Source organism: Papilio machaon, chromosome 27, assembly GCF_912999745.1.
Source record: "Papilio machaon chromosome 27, ilPapMach1.1, whole genome shotgun sequence".
NCBI classification, from domain to species: domain Eukaryota; kingdom Metazoa; phylum Arthropoda; class Insecta; order Lepidoptera; family Papilionidae; genus Papilio; species Papilio machaon.
Window position 1 is genome coordinate 494,951 of NC_060012.1, and position 19,497 is coordinate 514,447.

At 37.4% G+C, this 19,497-nt stretch overlaps 1 protein-coding gene across 1 annotated transcript; it reads right to left on the minus strand.

Moving 5' to 3' along the window:
• Window positions 1-268: 268 nt before the first annotated feature.
• LOC106711757 lies at window positions 269-3,962 on the minus strand. The gene is made up of 5 exons (XM_045684658.1): window positions 3,826-3,962; window positions 3,015-3,291; window positions 1,486-1,575; window positions 698-772; window positions 269-544 (listed from the first exon to the last, which is right to left on the minus strand). The coding sequence occupies exons 1-5, from the start codon at window positions 3,960-3,962 to the stop codon at window positions 269-271; spliced, it is 855 nt and encodes a 284-aa protein (XP_045540614.1).
• Window positions 3,963-19,497: the final 15,535 nt, after the last annotated feature.

Below are 19,497 nucleotides of genomic sequence, written 5' to 3' on the forward strand. Positions count from 1 at the left end.
ATTGAAAGTTAAACTTTCAATGGGGGGGAGTATGTTAATGTTAATATTAAATAGTAGTAATAGTAATAATGGTAGTTGCAAACGCGCCATACTCCGAGCCGCCAATTTAATCTGGTAGGATTATATTATTATGCGACTAATGCGGCGAAGGGGTCTGAAGTGCGAGGGAGGATGCGCCTGCACACTGTGCGGGGTGTCGGGGTCACTCGCCCAAAAGTTCTTACAGCGGACGGCCGTCCGTTGTAACCGAAGAGGAAAGTTCCAGAAGTCAAGGTATTCTCATCAACAGTGCGTTATAATTGTAGTCTTTGTTATTCCGACTATCAAAGTTGTATTCAATACTATTAGGATTATCTGTGTCGTATCTAACATCAGCTTTGTATCCGTTTTCATCAGCTGTATAAGAAACAACTTGTGTACGACCATCAGGTAATTTGACACGATATTCTCCATTGGTAGCGGAACCGCTACTTTGTTGTGAGTGAGAGAAATCGTCACCTGTTTTTTGATCTTTCACTTTGTAGGAAAACGCGTAGCTTTTGTCCTGAAATAAAACGAATTATTGCTGTGTTTCGAATCATAAATGGATATAATATGTATGTATATTAGTAGATATTAAAAGCAATTTATGAGTATATAAATAAAAAGCAATTCATCCTAAAAAAATTGAATTGATTTATGTATTATAAAAACTAACCTTTTCATTTTCTGTATTCTTTCCCTCTTCAGATATATCGCCGTTATAATTGTTTTCATTTACATGTATTTTAGACTGAAACCAAAAAGTATGTATATAATATATTATAAGTTGGCAAACGAGTCTGTGGCCACCTCAATTCGCCTAAACAGCGAAGCGACTGCTGGCCATAAACATCTGTAATTATAAATGCGTTGGCTACCTTTAATCGAGAGGACATACATGAAGTGAATATTTCTCCTTCCCATGCATGCCTTCCTCCGCCAAATCCACTAATGGGATAATTAGACCTGCGGCACGCACAATCATCAGACTGTACGCGGAATTGCCTTTTCTTGACTGTCTTCTATGTGGTCGTGGTATTACACCGAGCGAGGATAATTCGTGCAACAGATGTTGTTACTGGCGTCTACCACTGTTTAATGAAAGTGTCGTGTCGTTTCTACGAGTTTTTGGAACGAAGTTCCTTATCGCGCGTTGTGAAAAAGGGCTAGACGGAAAAAATTCTTACGAAAAGTTGTTACGACACTTTTTGCTATAGTAAGTATGTTAACGACGAATGAGCGCTACTTCACCATGGCAACGACGTGACAATATATAACGAAAATTCATAGAAATAAAATGTACTTCTTGTGAAGACTTAAGTTTTTTATTCATAGAATAAACATTGGTTCCTTCACTAATTAATCGAAAGGAACTTCGTTCCATCCGGGTGTCCCAACACACCTCTCAAGTTTTTTTTGTACATGTTTTTTTAGTGGAAACTCATGTTATAAGTAACATTTTACCTGATAATCGTAAACAGGGTAAGGTCGTTGTGTGGTCAGTTGAGCATTTTGAGCTAAAGCGTGGTATATTGGCGGCAAAGCAGTTCTTGTCTGTAAAAGATAGAATATCATTGTTTGAATTTTGATTCGTAATCTGTGATTTATTTAAATGTCCAGTGCAATTTTTACTGCCTTATAACAGTGAGTTTCAATAGGCGTAATACTTGTATGAAAAATATTACTATCCCGTTCATTGCTTTTGAATGAAGAGAGAAAGAAAGAACACGTTTATTGCCAAAAGAAAATAATTAATCGTACTTAATAAATGGAAATGTTCAGATGGATGGATTGATTGGTGTTTATTTGAAGGTATCCCCAGAATGGCTAAACGGATCTTGATGAATGGCACAGATGTAGAACATAGTCTGGAAGAACATATACGCTACCAAGTAAATTTTGTTTTTAATTCAGCTGACAGAGTCGCGGGCGACAGCTAATAATATGTACATGAGCACGTATATCTATCTATATATACATATATCTATATATATATAAAAGAAAGTCGTGTTAGTTACACTATTTATAACTCAAGAACGGCTGAATCGATTTGACTGAAAATTGGTGGGCAGGTAGCTTAGAACCAGGAAACGGACATAGGATAATTTTTAGCCCGTTTTCTATTTTTTTTTATTCCGCGCGGACAGATTCGCGGGTAAAAGCTAGTCTTCCATATATATAAAAGAAAGTGTTAGTAACACTATTTATAACTCAAGATAGGTCGAACTGATTTAGCTGAAAATTGATGGGGAGGTAGCTTAGAACTAGGACACGGACATAGGAACTTTTTTATTTTGTGTGCATTTTTTTTAATCCGCGCGGACGGAGTCGCGGGTAAAAGCTAGTTGAAAATAAAAATCGACAGTTACCGTATATTTCTGAGATTAAAACCTCTGCGTAAAACATATTGTCTACATCTACATCTCTGTCTTGTCTATGATAATGACAGAGATGCGAATATGTTTTACGCAGAGATTTTAATCTTAGAAACCCACGGTTAGAGAACAAAGCTTTTTGAAAAATGAATTTGTTATCATTAAATATATAAATGAGAAATAAACAAATTTAAATTTTGTATAACAAGCCAAGATATCTTCCAAGTAAGCCTTTGAATTCTGAGCAAAATTATATTTTCAAATAAACAAACCCAAAAATAACTCATTTTCCTTATTTATTCACCCCTTTTGAGAAGTAAGCCGCTGTTAATTGGTGTTTAAGCATTTTGCATAAATTCATTTCCTAATTATCACATTCAAAATATATGTCGTAGTTATATTGATAAATTGGTCAATGTACAAAACGTCTAGTCGTACAAAATCACTCCAATGTTTACGATTTAAAATAAAAAAATAATTATATTTGTTAATGTTTATTAAATTTAAAATTCTTAACTTTTTCTCTCTTTATTCAACCCTTACTGTGTCAAATGTATATTATGGCAAGCCCTTAGTTACTATTAAACTTTAAAGTGCTTTAGTAATTTTGTTGTTTACCTCAAATTGATTGTAGTTGCTGTCAAAGTTGTTTCCAATTGATTTCTTTTCGATGTCTGTATAAGGAGCTTGATCATAAACATAGTCATCTACAGAACCGATTCTTGGTGCTAGCGTTTCTGGTGTCAAAGTAGCTAATGTAACAGGTTTATAATGAGTCAGTCTAGCGAAGTAATTCTGTTGGAAGGTATTGACTGATTCGGCGTCAGGTTTCGATGTTGCGGCAGTGTTCGCTGGTGGGTCCGGCGGCGATGGGGGGAAGAGTACTGGACCTTTCCTGGAATAGAACGTGATAAATAAGTTATAGGACATGACAATTTAGTTAACTATGTCACCGTTCAATGTTAAAAATAAAAAAATTATAAAATTATAAAAATAGTGAATTTATTTTAATAATTATGTAAAAGAAATTGTTTGCCAACTTTTTAACCTAAGTTTGAGTTGAGTGACCTATTTACAAAACAATTATAACGTATCTTTGTCTTTTTAAAGAGAATAACAGAGACAAAGCTATGTTCTCATACAGATATATATACAGTGGGAACAAAAAGACAAACATTTCAATGTAATATATAAAATTCTCGTGTCACAGTTTTCGTCACCGTATTCCTCCGAAACGGCTTGATCGATTCTCATGAAATTTTGTGAGCATATTCAGTAGGTCTGAGAATCGGCCAACATCTATTTTTCATTTTTTTTTAACTGCGCGCGGACGGAGTCGCTGGCGACAGCTAGTTTATCTATAATATTTTCTTTATTAACGTTCTCTAAATATTAATTACCCTTTAATTTACTTTAATTTACTACATACCTAGTTGGAACTGGTCCTAACAGTTTGTTGAGTCTATCCAGGTACTGTTTGGATTGTTCTGAGAGTGAAGACGGACTGGATGGTTGTTGCGCTCTCACCGCTCCGAAACATACGAGTAATACGAAGACGAAATTCATGGTAAATGGTGTTCCTGAAACGTAAAATGTATTACGTAAACTATTTCAAGGTCACCCACTTTCCTCTGATTGCAATTCACGTTATATTTTTTTTATTAGAAATAAGTTGGGAAGGAGACTAATATTTGAGCATACTCATTAGACGACTCCGCTAGGAGTATGTGTTCTGTGAAGTTGCACCGGGCGAGCGGGACATTCGTGCAGCAAAATGCCGCGGACTCTACCACTGTTTAAGTAATCTTTATTCAATGTCTAGACATGGAAGCATATTTTAAAAAGTTCGCAGATTACATCTTTACTTATGTATTACATATAATATTGGAGGACTTATGTCATCAGTCATATTAATATTTTTTACTGAGAAAAATATTTCTGTACGTCAGAGGTTTTCAACCTTTTCTTCGTCAGGGATCACATTTACATTTTACCAGGACTGTATAGAATGTGAAACTCATCAAAAATCATTAATTACTCTTCCGGACAGTTTCGAACGAACAGTTTCACGCATTTTTTTTGTATAAGGCCGACAGATTGTAGCAACGCCAAGCCGGTGACTACTCGTACCAACCATGAACAGCGCTCTTCTGACTACATGGCGATTAATTACTCACCGCCTGTTAAATTTAAGAACATTCATGGACCATATTTTGAATTCTGCGGACCACAGGTTGGGAACAATTGCTTTATATAAAGACGTACTTATTGTTTTCGTTTCGTAGTATTTTTGTAAAGAATATCACGATCCAGTCGTTTTGTCAACACGATATTTTGCTTTTATATTACTTTGATATTTTAAATGAAAGGTAAAGTAATAGCTCAGGCAATATGTTCGTCTTTATTAGGGTGATGACACATTTGAGTGCTAAATATTCAAAATTTGTTGTAATATTTTTTTTACTGTGGTTTAAGGATTCTCATGTATGAAATAACCCTATTCTTTATGTATAATATGGAAAACGACTAAGAAATAAACCTTTCAACCTGATGCTAATGTTTTTGAATCTATTTTAACAATGGTAGACGGCAGCAACAACAACGTTTGTTGCATGAATAGGCGGGCTCGCCTGTTGCAATACCACGACCACATAGAAAACGTGAAGTGGAAGTAATTCCACGTTTTGTCTGACGAGTGTTAGTGCACGAGGCTTAATTTTAGTCTCCTTTCCCTTATAAATATAATATGGGAAGGGGAAGTGGATTTGACGAAGTAGGGGACGCATAGGTAGGGTAAATATCCTCTTTCTGTGCGCTCCCTCCTCTATCGATTAAAGGTAGGCAATGCATCTGCAAATACTGATGTATATGTGTAGCAGTCGTTACGCTGTTTCGGCGAATTGAGTCGGCCACATGGTTGTTCGCAACCTTATGATATAAAAAAGTAACTGTAAACTATAATTCATGAATGTTGAAGGAAAAAAACTTGATATAACCAGCACTATCTGCAAAGGGTTGGCGTTGACTGTAGTCTAGTTACACCCAATCCATCAGTGGGGACATTTTAACTTCGAAAACTTTAGTGTGTCGTCGTCTTTATTCGCGAAATAAGTTTATGTTTCCCTTGAGATATTCAACATTATTCGATTTCAATTTAATATTTTACGTCTCTCGCTCTTGAGCTGTTTGTTTTGTATGAAACGTCTGAGCTCTAAGGAATTAATAAAAAAATAATATCCACTTGAGTGAAACGGAAGCCTGTCATGGTATTACGCATAGTCAACATGCTATTTGTTTTTTTTTTTTTACGAAAGGGGAAAGATTTTTTTGTATAAGTAATGTAACTCCTATATGCAGAGTGTCTGGGAATCACGTGTAATTTGAAATATCACTGATTTCTTGAATGAAAATACGACGATTCAACTCAGTGTTTCCAAAAGTGATCCAGTCCAAGAAATTTAACAGTAAAGGTTACTCAAAGTAGTATATTTTTAGAAGTGGAGACCGCGAAAAGGTTTGGGATCTCTTTTCCAAAGAAACCATTGATACAAAGAAAGGATAAAATATAGAAAAATATTATTAACTGAATCAATAGCCGTAAAATTAAACATTAAAAAAAACGCATAAACAACACACGCAATATTTGCTATCTTGATTGCATCATTGTCTTCTGTGTGAACGCGCCTGTCACAGATAGCGGCGGCCATATTGCACGTTGTCATGGCAACGTCATTGTTTTGCCGCGCTCGCGTGTGAATATGGCGGGATTTGCATTTTATAGAATAGTGACGCATCCGTTCCAACATCGATAATTAAAAAAAAACATTTATATTACAATAGCTTTCTAATAAGAAGTTAAATTAAAAAGACAGTGAATTATGAATCCCAAGGTAAATTGTATTGCTAATTATTTAATTGATACTCCATTTGACAATTATTGTGTTTACTTTTTATGGATCTGGCCTTAACACAGTAAGATAAAATATCTATTGTCGAGTGCAGTTTTGGAATATCCTAAAAAGGATACTTACTTGATAATGTAGAAACGATTTAATATTAAAAAGTCATATTTAAGTTGATTTTCGGTAGATAATTTCTACCACTTCATCGTCTGTATAGACAAAACATTGGTTACGTCAACATCATAAATATCCTTTTATAAATAAATTCTTTAGACTGTCAAAACTAGGTTATTTAACTATATTGTTTTGAAGAGATATGTACTATATAAACCACTTCTCAATAACCAATTCTATTTATTGTAAATTTGCTAAATTAATTAAGCTGTTAAATTACTAGTAATTTAACACTAATAGTTATCGATATTCTATTGTTGAAAATCGTCACATCACTATATGGGGCGTTACGTATAGAAAATATGGTATGGAATTTTGATTTGTCTGTGTACTCGTTCATTGTGAGATTTATGAACGTAATTTGTGTTAGATAGCGACGGCTTTTGATTTTGTCTTGTTTATTTAACTGTTGTTTTGTTGTTAAACAATTATTAATGGACTACACGTTTTGGGGCAGTAAAATTATGACAGTTTATGTAGATTGCTAAACGTCGGGTTGAAAATTTACATTTTCAACCGTTGGTTTCTGAGACCAATCTCTGTATAAAACATATCGTCATCACTGTCATTATCTTTGACAAAACAGAGATAGCAATATGTCTTAAACGGGTATTTTCATCTCAGAAACCAGGTAAATAAATGCTTCATGGAATTGTTAAAATTGATATAACAACTAGTGATGTAACTAGTCGAATGTAAGATCATTCTTAAGTATGACTAGAAAACAATGTAAACTATCTCGAAAATTTTACTTATCGACTTTTCAAAGACAAAGTAATTATTTATTATAAATAAATAAATATTCAACACTTACTTAATTTCAATTTCATAAATGCACAATTAATTAAAAAAATTCACATAACCATGCATAAAAACACTTAATATAAAATTTTAACTAAATCACAAGTTTCTGAACGATGCACCCCGGAACTGCTTGTGTCAAACGGCTGAGATTTTTTAAAAAGTTTCGAATTAAAATGGCGCGCAACTTCACAACGCCATGGCTACTTTTTTAATGGCGGCAAGCGTCCACCGCGGACTTATTTATTGCGTTTCTTCTTTAAAAGTTGCCCATTATAAGTTTTGTAACTATCGAGTAACTAGTCCGGAATTTTTAAGACATTTTTCCGCTACTGAATTTCGTGACATAGTTGCTATTTTGCGAATACTTTACAATGAAAATAATCCATTGTGCTGTCTATTTTAGTAGTTGCTCAAGTTTAGTTTATATAAGATTAAATTATGATATAACATTAAAAATTTATGATTCAATTTAGATCTCAAAGTGACAAGAACGAATAGATTATTATTCAAAGTACTTCAAGTACATTGTTTTCTTTTTACTTCTTGAGTTATTAGTTATGCGAGGAAAGAAGCTATACATCGAATGATAATCTTATTATGTCAATCAACTATGTAAGCTTTTTGTACAATACAAGAACATCTCAAGTCTTAAATATGTTATGTTTTAAGTTGATTTCTCTTGTTGAGAAAGATGGAAGTATTTGAGTTACTTATTTAAGTATTATAAAGTGATTTTCTCTTTTACTTTTTAATATTCTAATACAAAAAGTGACGACACGAAGTATTTAAAGTGATTATAGATTATTAAATAGTGATTTGTTTAATGTAGGCTAAGGTTTACTTAGCATTGATTGTCCCCGATATTAGATCATTTTTTTATGGAAAAACCTTCCATAGTAATTCATAACTAGATTATTTTGTAATGTCACTTATTTACCTTTAATTTTAACTACGTTTATTCCTATGAGTGTACGTTATTCTTTCTCTTTTATTCTTTACTAGCTTTTACCCGCGACTTCGTTCGCGCGGAATAAAAAAAATGCACACAAGATAAAAGAGTTCCTATGTCCGTCTCCTAGTTCTAAGCTAACTCCCCATCAATTTTCAGCTAAATCAGTTCGACCGATCTTGAGTTATAAATAGTGTAACTATCACGACTTTTTTATATATATAGATTTCATTTCCTTAAATATTAAGTTCCTCTCTTTCTAGCATAAGTATGTCTATTATTGTTGTTGATGTTGAGAGATATTTTTATTTTGGTATTGGTGGAAAACTTCGAAGGGTACCTTGGGTGGGGGACAGGTTATGTGGAGTTTGACCCACTATATCCCCATGGTGGTCAACCTAGAGTGCAACTAAAGAAGGTTCCGGGATCTCCGAAGAACACACCAGAACAGAGGGATGTTTTAGAAATGCCATATCATTATGTTACCGTACGATGTTGAATTTCGTTAGTCCATAACTTTGCTATATTATTGACAACAGCTTCAATAATTGATAATTCGATATTTTTTAACAGTTTAAAAAATATCGTATTAATTTGTGTAAAAAGGAAAGTCTTTTTACAGGTGGGACAAAGGTGTCATAAATAACACCTCGTTAGTGACTCATGTGGTAACAATATTTGCCTTCTATCAAATAGTAATTAATGCATGACGATTTGTTCTTCGCCTCTTGTTAATTAACGTGTGAGAAAAAGTCGTGTGCGTACTAGATTAATTGAAAGCTAGAATCGTGGCAATACAAAAGAGCGATTTATAAAAGTGTCAAGAACGTTTGTGATGACTATAACTACAATTCCCACTACCGCGACCACAACTTACGAAGTATCATTCGTAAGACTATTCGCATAATGGAAGAGTAGTTTAAGCTATGTTTTCAGTTTTACGTCTATTTCTTTACAATTTTACAGTATTTTTGACCTGCTTATATGTTACGAGTAGAGTGGAATTAACTTTAACTCCCACAATCAGGGTTTTAAGATTACTTGAGGACTTCCCACAGTTTAATATCCAAATCTTACTAATATAAATGCGAATTTTTAGATGGATGGATGTTTGTTAAAAGGTATCTCCGGAACGGCTCAACGGATATTGATGAAATTTGGCAAAGATGTAGAACATAGTTTGGAAGAACACATAGGCTACTTATTACGTTTTTGTAATTTCGCGCGCACGAAGTCGCTGGTGATAGCTAGTACTAAATATACATTAAGAGACCCTAAATGTTTTTTTTTTTGGTAAAATGTGCCAAGCAAGCAAGCGGTCACTTAATTCGCTAATATAGAAAATGATAGTTGCTCCTAATCGTCCGCGATTGCAGATGCGTTTTCTAACTTCAATTACCGGGTATATATGTGTATAATGAATAACAACGACTATCGCGTTTCTCGTTACAAACCACCTTTACCATAAGTAATGGTTACAACGATGTTAAGTCTTGTGAGAACTATTGTCTTTTTTGTTTAATTGTTTAATTGTACAATAGACATGAGCCGTTGACTGAAGATTTATGTTCGACAGTTATATGCTTGAGTATTTGTTAGTTGTAGGGATAGATAATGCTGGAAATTTATGTACAGTGAATCTATTTTTTAAAACCAATTTAAGAACATTAGCTCACTCTTTAAAATCAGTGAAGTAAATTACAAGCCGCGAAAGCGAATAATGCACGGAGTGGATAAAGCGAAAAAGGAAAACAGATTTGTTCTACATTTGATTCTGGTTCATAGCTTAGCTGTTTAGTACTTCGCTGGAATATTCGAATTCATGTCAGTGTCAAATGTGACATATCTTCTAGAATGTTTTTTTTGATCACTCTGCTTTCTGGTTGAGTGCGTAGTACAAGTGTTTTTTTTAGTTGCGGTTATTTTATTTAGATTTACGTTATCTGAGACAATCTGTTGATTTGCTTTTTGTGTTATTTGTTTGGTTATTGGTTTTGTGATTGTCTAAGGTAAGTTCCCTTAGTTTAAGTTAAAACTAGTAGTCCAAAATGGATACCGACCCTCCCGATCCTGGGGGTGGTTATGAAAATTGTAATATACTCCCACAGACAGATGGTTCTTTGAATAATAATAGAAAAAGGACTAATTATGATCATGATTATGTTCAACATTACGTTGTTAAAAAAACTGGTGATCTCCCTATTCCTTCTATTCAATCAACGTACATAACCCCTGAATTTACTCTGAGAAAAAATAAATATGAAGGCTCTGAATCCCCTTTTTTAGTTCATGTTTCCAAAAAAGAAAATGAGTCGTCTTTAGGTGTTTCTCTAAGACCTATCCACTTTGGATATTTTTTGTCAAAAAATAATATTAAAAATGTACTGGCTGATGGTGTGAAACGTGTTGGTCGCAATCGCATATCGGTTGAGTTCAAGTCAGCGTCAGATGCTAACTCTTTTCTCGAGCTACCCACTCTAACGCAATATAATTATGAGGCAGTAATCCCCTCATACAATGTTACCCGAATGGGGATTATTAGAAATATGCCCACCGAGTGGTCATTGGAAGAAATTGTTGAGGAATTAAACTCTGACCTTACCCAGCGAGGCCTTGGTAAAATAGTACGAGCTCGCAGACTTAATAGAAAAGTCCGAAGTGAAGGTGGGCCCCCCTCGTGGGTTCCCACTCAATCCATTGTACTTACTTTCTCAGGACAAAGGATACCAGAACATGTTTATGGCTTTTATAATTCTATACCTGTTGAAATATATTTGTTGCCAACAATTCAATGCAACAAGTGTTGCAGATTTGGGCATGTCAAGTCACAATGCAGGTCGAAACCCCGCTGCTTTGTCTGTTCCCAACCTCATGAAGGAGAAACATGTGACAAAACATCTCCAACTTGCCTGTACTGCTCTGGAAGTCATAGAGCCAATGACCAAACCTGCCCTGAATTCGATAGACAAAAAAAAATTAAGTATGTCATGTCCACTGAAAATAAATCCTATCAAGAGGCTTCTGCAAGGTACCCCCGCACCGGCATGCGTTCATATTCTGGATCAACTAGTAAGATCTCTTCTGTTTCATGTTCCCCCCAATCTTCCTCCCCTCGTACTCCACTGAAATCTTCAAGCCGTAAAACTGTGTTTCTTCCACGCCGGACATCTACTCCGGCCTCAAGCCCTGGTTATGATCGCCGTGCGCTCCAAAGGATCACGGAATACCCTCCCTCGTCTCTCTCCAATGGATGTGCCATTTCCAATACATCAATTTCAGCTTCTGATGATTCAATGCCACAGGGCAATGAAATATCTTCCGTATTGAATTTCTTCTCACGGCTTTCCGAAGTCGATTTACCGAACAATCTTAGAGAAAAACTTACTCAGCGTCTATTCTCCCTTCCCGATGGCTCCTCGCAATATTCTGCAATGGAACTGTCGTAGCGTTAGACATAAAAAGCACGAACTTATCGACCTAATCAATACCCACAGTCCTGTTATCGTTGCCATTCAGGAGACTTGGTTGAACCCGGAGATTCGATTCCGTATCCCTGGTTTCGCCTGTCTCAGGGATGACAGAGTTGATGGGCACGGTGGTTCTGCGTTATTAATTTCTCGATCTATTACCTACTCACAAATTCCACTTTCAGGTCTCTCGAATACATTCAACGCTGTAGCTCTTAGAGCTTTTAACATTTCTTTTATTTCTATATACATACCAGATCCCCGTCTTTCCACCCTAAATGAACTATTTGTGATAATAGATTCTCTTCCACCTCCTGTCGTTCTCCTAGGAGATTTCAATATTCATCACACTCTTTGGGGGTCCCACTCCTGCGACTCCCTATCCCTTGAATTTCTCGATCTCCTGCATGACCGTGATCTTTGTATAATAAACGACGGCACTCCTACGCGAAGAGTCCGACCGGGACAAGACGAGAGAAGTGCGGTCGATCTTTCCATTTGTTCTCCCTCGCTGGCTTCTTTATTCTCCTGGACGGTACAACCCTTTGGTTGTGGCAGTGATCATTTTCCTATCTTATTGTCTATTCCTGATACTTCTTCTCACACCTTTTGTAATAATCCCCGTCCCCGTCTTAAGTATAAATTATCTAGGGCTGATTGGTCTCAATTTTGTTCTGAGACCGACCGAGAAGTTTCGAAAATCCCCCTTCCATGTCTCGACAATATGACGGACTCACTTGAGCGCTTTAAAAATGCCCTCTTTAAAGCTGCAGATAAGTCTATTCCGCTTTTATCAAAGGGTAAAAACAAAATTCCCTCCCCTCCATGGTGGGACAGTGAGTGTACGCAAATGTACAAAAAACGTAAAGAAGCTGAAGCAATTTATAACTCATCCATGACCGCACAAAATTTTATTAATTATCAGCATGTGGCCGCTCAAGCTGCGAGAACCTTCTCCGACAAAAAACGGTCTGGTTGGCGTCACTTCTGTGAATCTCTTTCCCCCATGTCTCCCCCTTCAATGGTGTGGAGAAACATAAAACGATTTCGTGCGTCTGTTACCTCTTGTGAAGACTCTTCCAATGATCACTCAGTCTGGATAGACACTTTTTCACAGAGACTTGCTCCTCCGGTTGCCCCTTCTATGGAAGAAACTACAGTTTTTCAGTCATCGGGCCCATTAGAAAATGAGTTTGACCGCCCATTCTCTTGGGATGAGTTTTTGTGTGCCATTAATGGCCTCAAAGATTCTTCACCGGGTATAGATGAGATCCCTTATTCTTTCATCGTAAATTCTGGTCTAGAAACTCGTAATTTTTTTTTAAATTTAATAAATATTATCTTTTTCTCCAGCCTTCCGCCGGAAGAATGGAAATCTCAAATTATACTCCCTATCCTTAAACCTGGGAAGTTAAGTAATGATCCTCTGGGATATAGACCTATCGCACTGTCATCTACCTTGGCAAAAATATTAGAACATCTGATTAAAAATAGATTGGAATGGCTAGTGGAAAGTAGAGGTATAATAGCTAAAAGTCAATATGGTTTCCGGAAGGGAGCAGGAACGATGGATAGTTTAAGTTCATTTATTACTGATATCCGTATAGCCCTTTCGAAAAATAAATCGGTGATTGGCGTATTTCTGGACATCTCATCAGCATACGATAATGTACTTCTTCCGGTGCTCAGAAGCAAAATGCTTCATCTGAACATTCCTGTGAGGATAGTTAACTATATTTCAAATTATCTTTCGGCTAGATCTGTCCAAATTTCTAGTAAAAATTCTCTTCTCCCCTCTAGACTTGTCTGGAAGGGCCTGCCCCAAGGATCTGTCCTAAGTCCCCTGCTATACAGTATATACACCCATGATTTGGAGCTTACCGTCAATTCATTTTGTGATGTCCTACAATACGCTGATGATTTATCACTTTATGTATCGTCTGACAACTTTGACGAAGCCACCTCTCGACTTAACACTGCTATTAGATATCTGGATGATTGGCTTCAGAATCACGGTCTCAATCTCTCTATACCTAAAAGTACAGTTGTGGTATTTTCTAGAGTCAGAAATATACCTGATATTTCAATTTCTTGCAATGGTAATATAATTCCAGTCAAAAATAAAGTAAAGTTTTTAGGTCTTATCCTGGATTCAAAATTGACATCAATTCACCATATTAATCATGTCATTGCGAAATGCGAAATAAATATAAACATTATTCGTTCCCTTTCAGGTGTTTGGTGGGGTTCCCACCCATTTTCACAAAAGCTCTTGTATAATGCCATAGTTAGAAGTCATCTCGACTATGGCATCTTTATTCTGGAACCATGCAATAAATTACCTCTACATGCACTAGACAAAGTCCAGGCTAAATGTCTCAGATTGATTACAGGGGCTATGAAATCCTCTCCTATTAACGCAATGCAAGTCGAATGTGTTGACCCCCCTCTACATATCAGGAGACAGTACCTTAGTGATCGCTTTATTTTTAAAATTTTTCAAACTTCTTCACATAGTCTTCTTCCAAAACTTCATGAACTGTCACACCTTGTTACTGCCGGTGGATATTGGGCACACAAAGAACCTCCTTGTCTTGTAAAAAGTTATCTCAAAATCACTCGTCTTGCTTGTCCACTTTCTCAAACTACCCTTAATCCCATATTTGAAATTCCCTATCAGGCGTTAGTTCATAACCCGAACATAATACTGGACTTAAATATAACTAAGGACCCAGCTTCCGCAAACACCAATTTCCAGCGAATAGTTGATGAGCGCTGGAGTGATTGGCTTATTATTTATACGGATGCCTCCAAGCTCTCAGTGCATGGTTACGTGGGAGCAGCTGTCTGGATTCCCAAATTCCGTATAGTATTAAATTTTAAACTTCCCTCCTTATCCTCGGTATTTACTGGAGAGTCGGTTGCCATCTTAGAAGCCTTAATGTACATCGAATCACACAAGATTAGAAAGACAATAATATTTTCGGATTCTAAAAGCTGTTTAGACGCAATTTTATCAAATCAATTTAGAAGTAAATCAAGATTCCCTTTTATTATGGAAATTAAAAACATTTTGTACAGATGTTCTCTGCAAGGTCTCCAGGTCACTCTTGCGTGGATTCCGGGTCATTCTGGGATCCAGGGCAATGAGGCAGCTGACCATTTAGCTAAAGAAGCCACATCGTGTGGCTCAATGAGTCACCACAAACTATACATTCATGACCTGGTGTCCTTGGCTAAGGAACATCTTTTGTCTAGTTGGAAATCTGTGTGGTCCGAGACTTCTATTAGCAAAGGAAAATACTATGCAGACATACAAGAATCCATACCAGTGAGGCCATGGTTTTTTAGGTTCCCTGATGCAAATAAGCAGACCACGTCGACGATCTGTCGACTACGATTAGGCCATGCGTGCACTCCAACTTTCTTAGCGAAAATCAGGGTTAAAGATAGCTCGCTATGTGAATGCGGATTAGACGAAGGAACGGTGGACCATATATTTTTCTCTTGCCCGAACAGAACTTCTTCCTTAATTGATGTCCTCCCCAATTATATCCCTCGCCCCACTAACTTTAAGACCCTCTTAACCCACGTACATACCCCGTTTGTAAATATTTTATGTGATTATATTAACAAAAATAATATTAGATTATAAGTTGTTTGTCCCATAACCTACTAACAATACTATGTATATTATTGTGTTCGTCCTTTTTAGGTAAATCAACGTTTGTAGATAATTCTAGAGTTCGTAACACTTGTATGCTCACGAGACTTATCCATAAGTAGAGTGTTGCCAGTCTCTTTAATACAAGAATAAAACTATAATCACTCGACACTGGCCCAATCCGCTGAGGGAGAGCCATAATCAAGAAACTGAACTGAATGTTTTTTTATTCTCCGAAATTAAATACAGATCGTGTTTTTCTACAGTGAATATTTATTTAATTTTCTGTTTAGCAATAGGAAATAATATTTTAAATGAAATTAAGTAAGATATCTGAGATAGCTTGTTATCTAATGATCCGGTACGACAGGGTCACGACTCCATCGCGGCGACGTCACGATCTCTTTGTCGAGGTTTCATTAAGTAGACGTCCAATTTTGAGTGCTTTGATCTACGAAAGGATTTTAGGGATCACTGGATTTTTTGCAATTAATTTTATTGGTATTTTAAAATTTTATATGATATTTCTATTACGTATTCTTGTACTTTAAACAATGTGTCTAGCACAAAAATGTGTGTCAATTTGTTGTCGTCGACTTTGTATTCAAATTTTTGTGCAATCGTGCGTAAATTACACCAACAGTTTTATACTAATTTGGACATTTTTGACGATGACGATACGTAAGTGATTGTCACAAATATTCCACTGATGAGTTTATTTTAATGAGTGAGTTGTAACTTGATTCGTATTTTTTCAATGAGAGTTTTTATGGATTTACTAGCTGTCGCACGCGACTCCATCCGTGCGGAAGTAAACAAAACTTTATTAGTAGCCTATGTGTTCTTCCAGACAATGCTCTACATCTAAACCTAATTTCATAAAGATCCGTTGAGCCGTTCCGGAGATATCTTCAAACAAACATCCATCCATCCATCTGAATATTCGCATTTATAATATTGGTAAGATAGTTAGTCAGACTTAATGCAATGTATATATACATACTTACCCGCAAAGAATACATCGCAATCAGTAAGGCAAAAATACGAACTTAGTACGGAACCTTTTTCATAAATGCTAAAGAGACTCTTGGCTTTTGCCTTTGTATTTTAAGGGCATTAAATGAAGCCTTTGTTATCGTCAAGACTATCACAATCTTGTTACTGATGAAATACAACCGCTTCCGGTCTGTACCGGAAATTATAAAATATCAACCTTTCGTTTAAAAATTTTCCTTTTGTGACGCGATTTAAAGTCTTCATTATTAACGTTTAAATACGATACTGGATAGAATTATTTGAAACTAGCTTTTACCCGCGATTCCGTCCGCGCAGAATAAAAAAAAAACTGGGTAAAAATTATCCTATGTCCTATTCCTGGTTCTAAGCTACATGCCCACCAAATTTCAGTCAAATCGATTCAGCCGATCTTGAGTTATAAATGGTGTAACTAACACGACTTTCTTTTATATATATAGACTAGCTTTTACCCGCGACTCCGTCCGCGCGGAATAAAAAAAAAATAGAAACCGGGGTAAAAATTATCCTATGTCCGTTTCCTGGTTCTAAGCTACCTGCCCGCCAATTTTCAGTCAAATCGATTCAGCCGTTCTTGAGTTATAAATGGTGTAACTAACACGACTTTCTTTTATATATATAGATAGAGATAAGATGTCATTGACATATTACCAATTGAAATTGACCACTTTTTAATAATTGTGATTCTCGCTTAATTTTAGGATTATAATAATTTCTTTAAATGATCCGGAATTACCTGTCAAGTATTGTTAGCCAATGCTATCAATAAGTGTCCGAAACAATTATATGTTTTACCGTACATATATCAGATATATGTCCCCCACTGAGGGGCTCGGAGCCTACCTTAAGTTAGGGGTGACTGGCCATAATCAACCACGCTGGCCCAATGCGGGTTGACTTCACACATATCATTGAATTTCTTCTCAGATATATGCAGGTTGCGTTTTCCTTCACCGTAAGAACGTCGAATATGTGTTCATATGTAAATCGAAAACCGAAAAATACATTAATACATGGCGCGATTCGAACCCAAGACCTGCAGATTACAAGTCAGTGCTTAACCCCTGAGCCAACGACGCTCACCTCTTGACGTCAATAATTTAGATACATAAGTCTATTTACTTTGATAAAACGCCTATAAATTCGACTACATTTGTCAAGAACAAACGTATTTCAACATACCTATAAAGCAAATCCATCCGACAATCCCTCAATTTGGCTATAGTGTTAAAACCGTACCGAGTATGGATCCATTAATACACCGGTCTGTCGGTCCATCGTAGCATTAGCAACGGAGGTATCGCTATATGGTGTAGGCAGAGTTTATCAAACGACCACGGCCATTGTTTTCGACATTGGCAAGTTTCCATGAGACACTATTTGATAGAGCTAGAAATGTTACGAAGCGGCACATTTAAAATACTTTGACAGTCTTTCAAATACATTTCAGCTTAAACATACGTCAACCCTTTTATACCTTGTACCTAACGCCCGGCGAAGCTTTTTTTTTGCGACAAATCATGGTTTTTGAAATATTATACGTAGGCTTACGAAATGCGATCTTTACATATAATGAAGTACTTATACCGAAAGCATTGTTGTGATACATATTTATGGTGAAACATATAAACTCGTTGATGTCAATAATATCAATCAGCAGCGGTCAAAGGGATAAAACACGTGTTTAACAAAACAGTGTCTTAGAATATGTTTTGGAGTAATACGGTAAAAGTCTAGCACCATACTAGTAGATAATACAATAGCTGTTATTAAAATTTAATCTGGGTTACATAGCGATATTAGGTGAAAAAATATTATAGCCTATGTTAATTACCAATTAAAAAAAATTAAAGTTTACATAGAACATTCAAAAAAAAAAATTCCTATTTATAAAAGTGTATTTTACGACTGGTTTAGTTGTGTAAAATTACGTTAAATACTAAATTTCCACGTACCTGCTCGGTTGTCCGAGTGGGCGGAGAGGTGAACTCCGACGTGGCGCGTCCCCGGGTGGTGGATAGGGGAACGCCCCGGCTTTATACCGGGGTAGGGCTTCGGCCCCGCGAACCAAACACCGTTAGGGTAGTTAGGGTAACTTAGGTTAGTTAGGTTAGGATGAGGGGCTGGGGTTGGTGGCTGGGCCGGTTACGCCGCTTGCCGACAGCCATGTGTATATATATGTATACATATATATACACAGGCAACCGGGGTTGCCGGCTCAGCGCGCCGGCCACAGCCCCCCAGCGGGCCCACTCGTGGGCTCGCCACCGAGGGCGGCGTCTCGCCATTAGGCGAGCGCCTTTAGAGGTTAGTTAGAATAAGCTAGGTTTAGTTAGGTTAACGAGGGCGGCGTCTCGCCATATGGCGAGCGCCTATTAGGCTAGCCCGAACTGAGTAGCTGGAATGACCACAGCGAAAGGGGAGGGCGAACCTATAGGTTAAGTAGAATAGACTAGGTAATAGAGGGAGGCGAGCCCGAACCAAGTAGCTGCTGCGCGTACAGCGAAAGGTGAGGGCGAGCCTGTAGGTTAGGTAGAATAAGCTAGATTAAGCTAGGCTAGTTAGGTTAGGGTGCGGGCCCACTTGTGGGTCCGCAGTAGCGAGGGCGGCGAACCCAAACTGAGTAACTACACTTCTCAGGGCAGCGAAAGGGGAGGGTAAGCCTAGCAGAGGGGGCGCGACCCATTGGGTCGTGGCCGCCGGTCGGGACGTGGGAGCACGACCTCGGTGACACTCTGCTTACAGAGCTGTTACTCGATGGCGTGTGATCCTGCGTCCCAGCGCGTAATCCCGGTGATCACCGGGACCGCGGGCCCCTGTCTTGATCAAGACGGGGGCCAAGAGGTGGGTCTCTATAAACCCTGGCGGCACCAGCGGGGGAGGCGGGGATTCCGAACCTGCATTGCACGGTGTCGTCTTGAGGAGCGCCTAAGGGCGCAGCGCCCCCTTTGGGGCGCAGAGAGGGCCCCTCCCGGGGCGGTCAGTGGGGCGTCGCGGTGGCAAGCTCACGCGATCCCGTGGCGCCCCACAGTATGGCCATGAGGGAACAAGGAGGTTTAGTGGGTATGCTCCCATTCGGGGAGAGAATCTCACATAACTCGCGTGT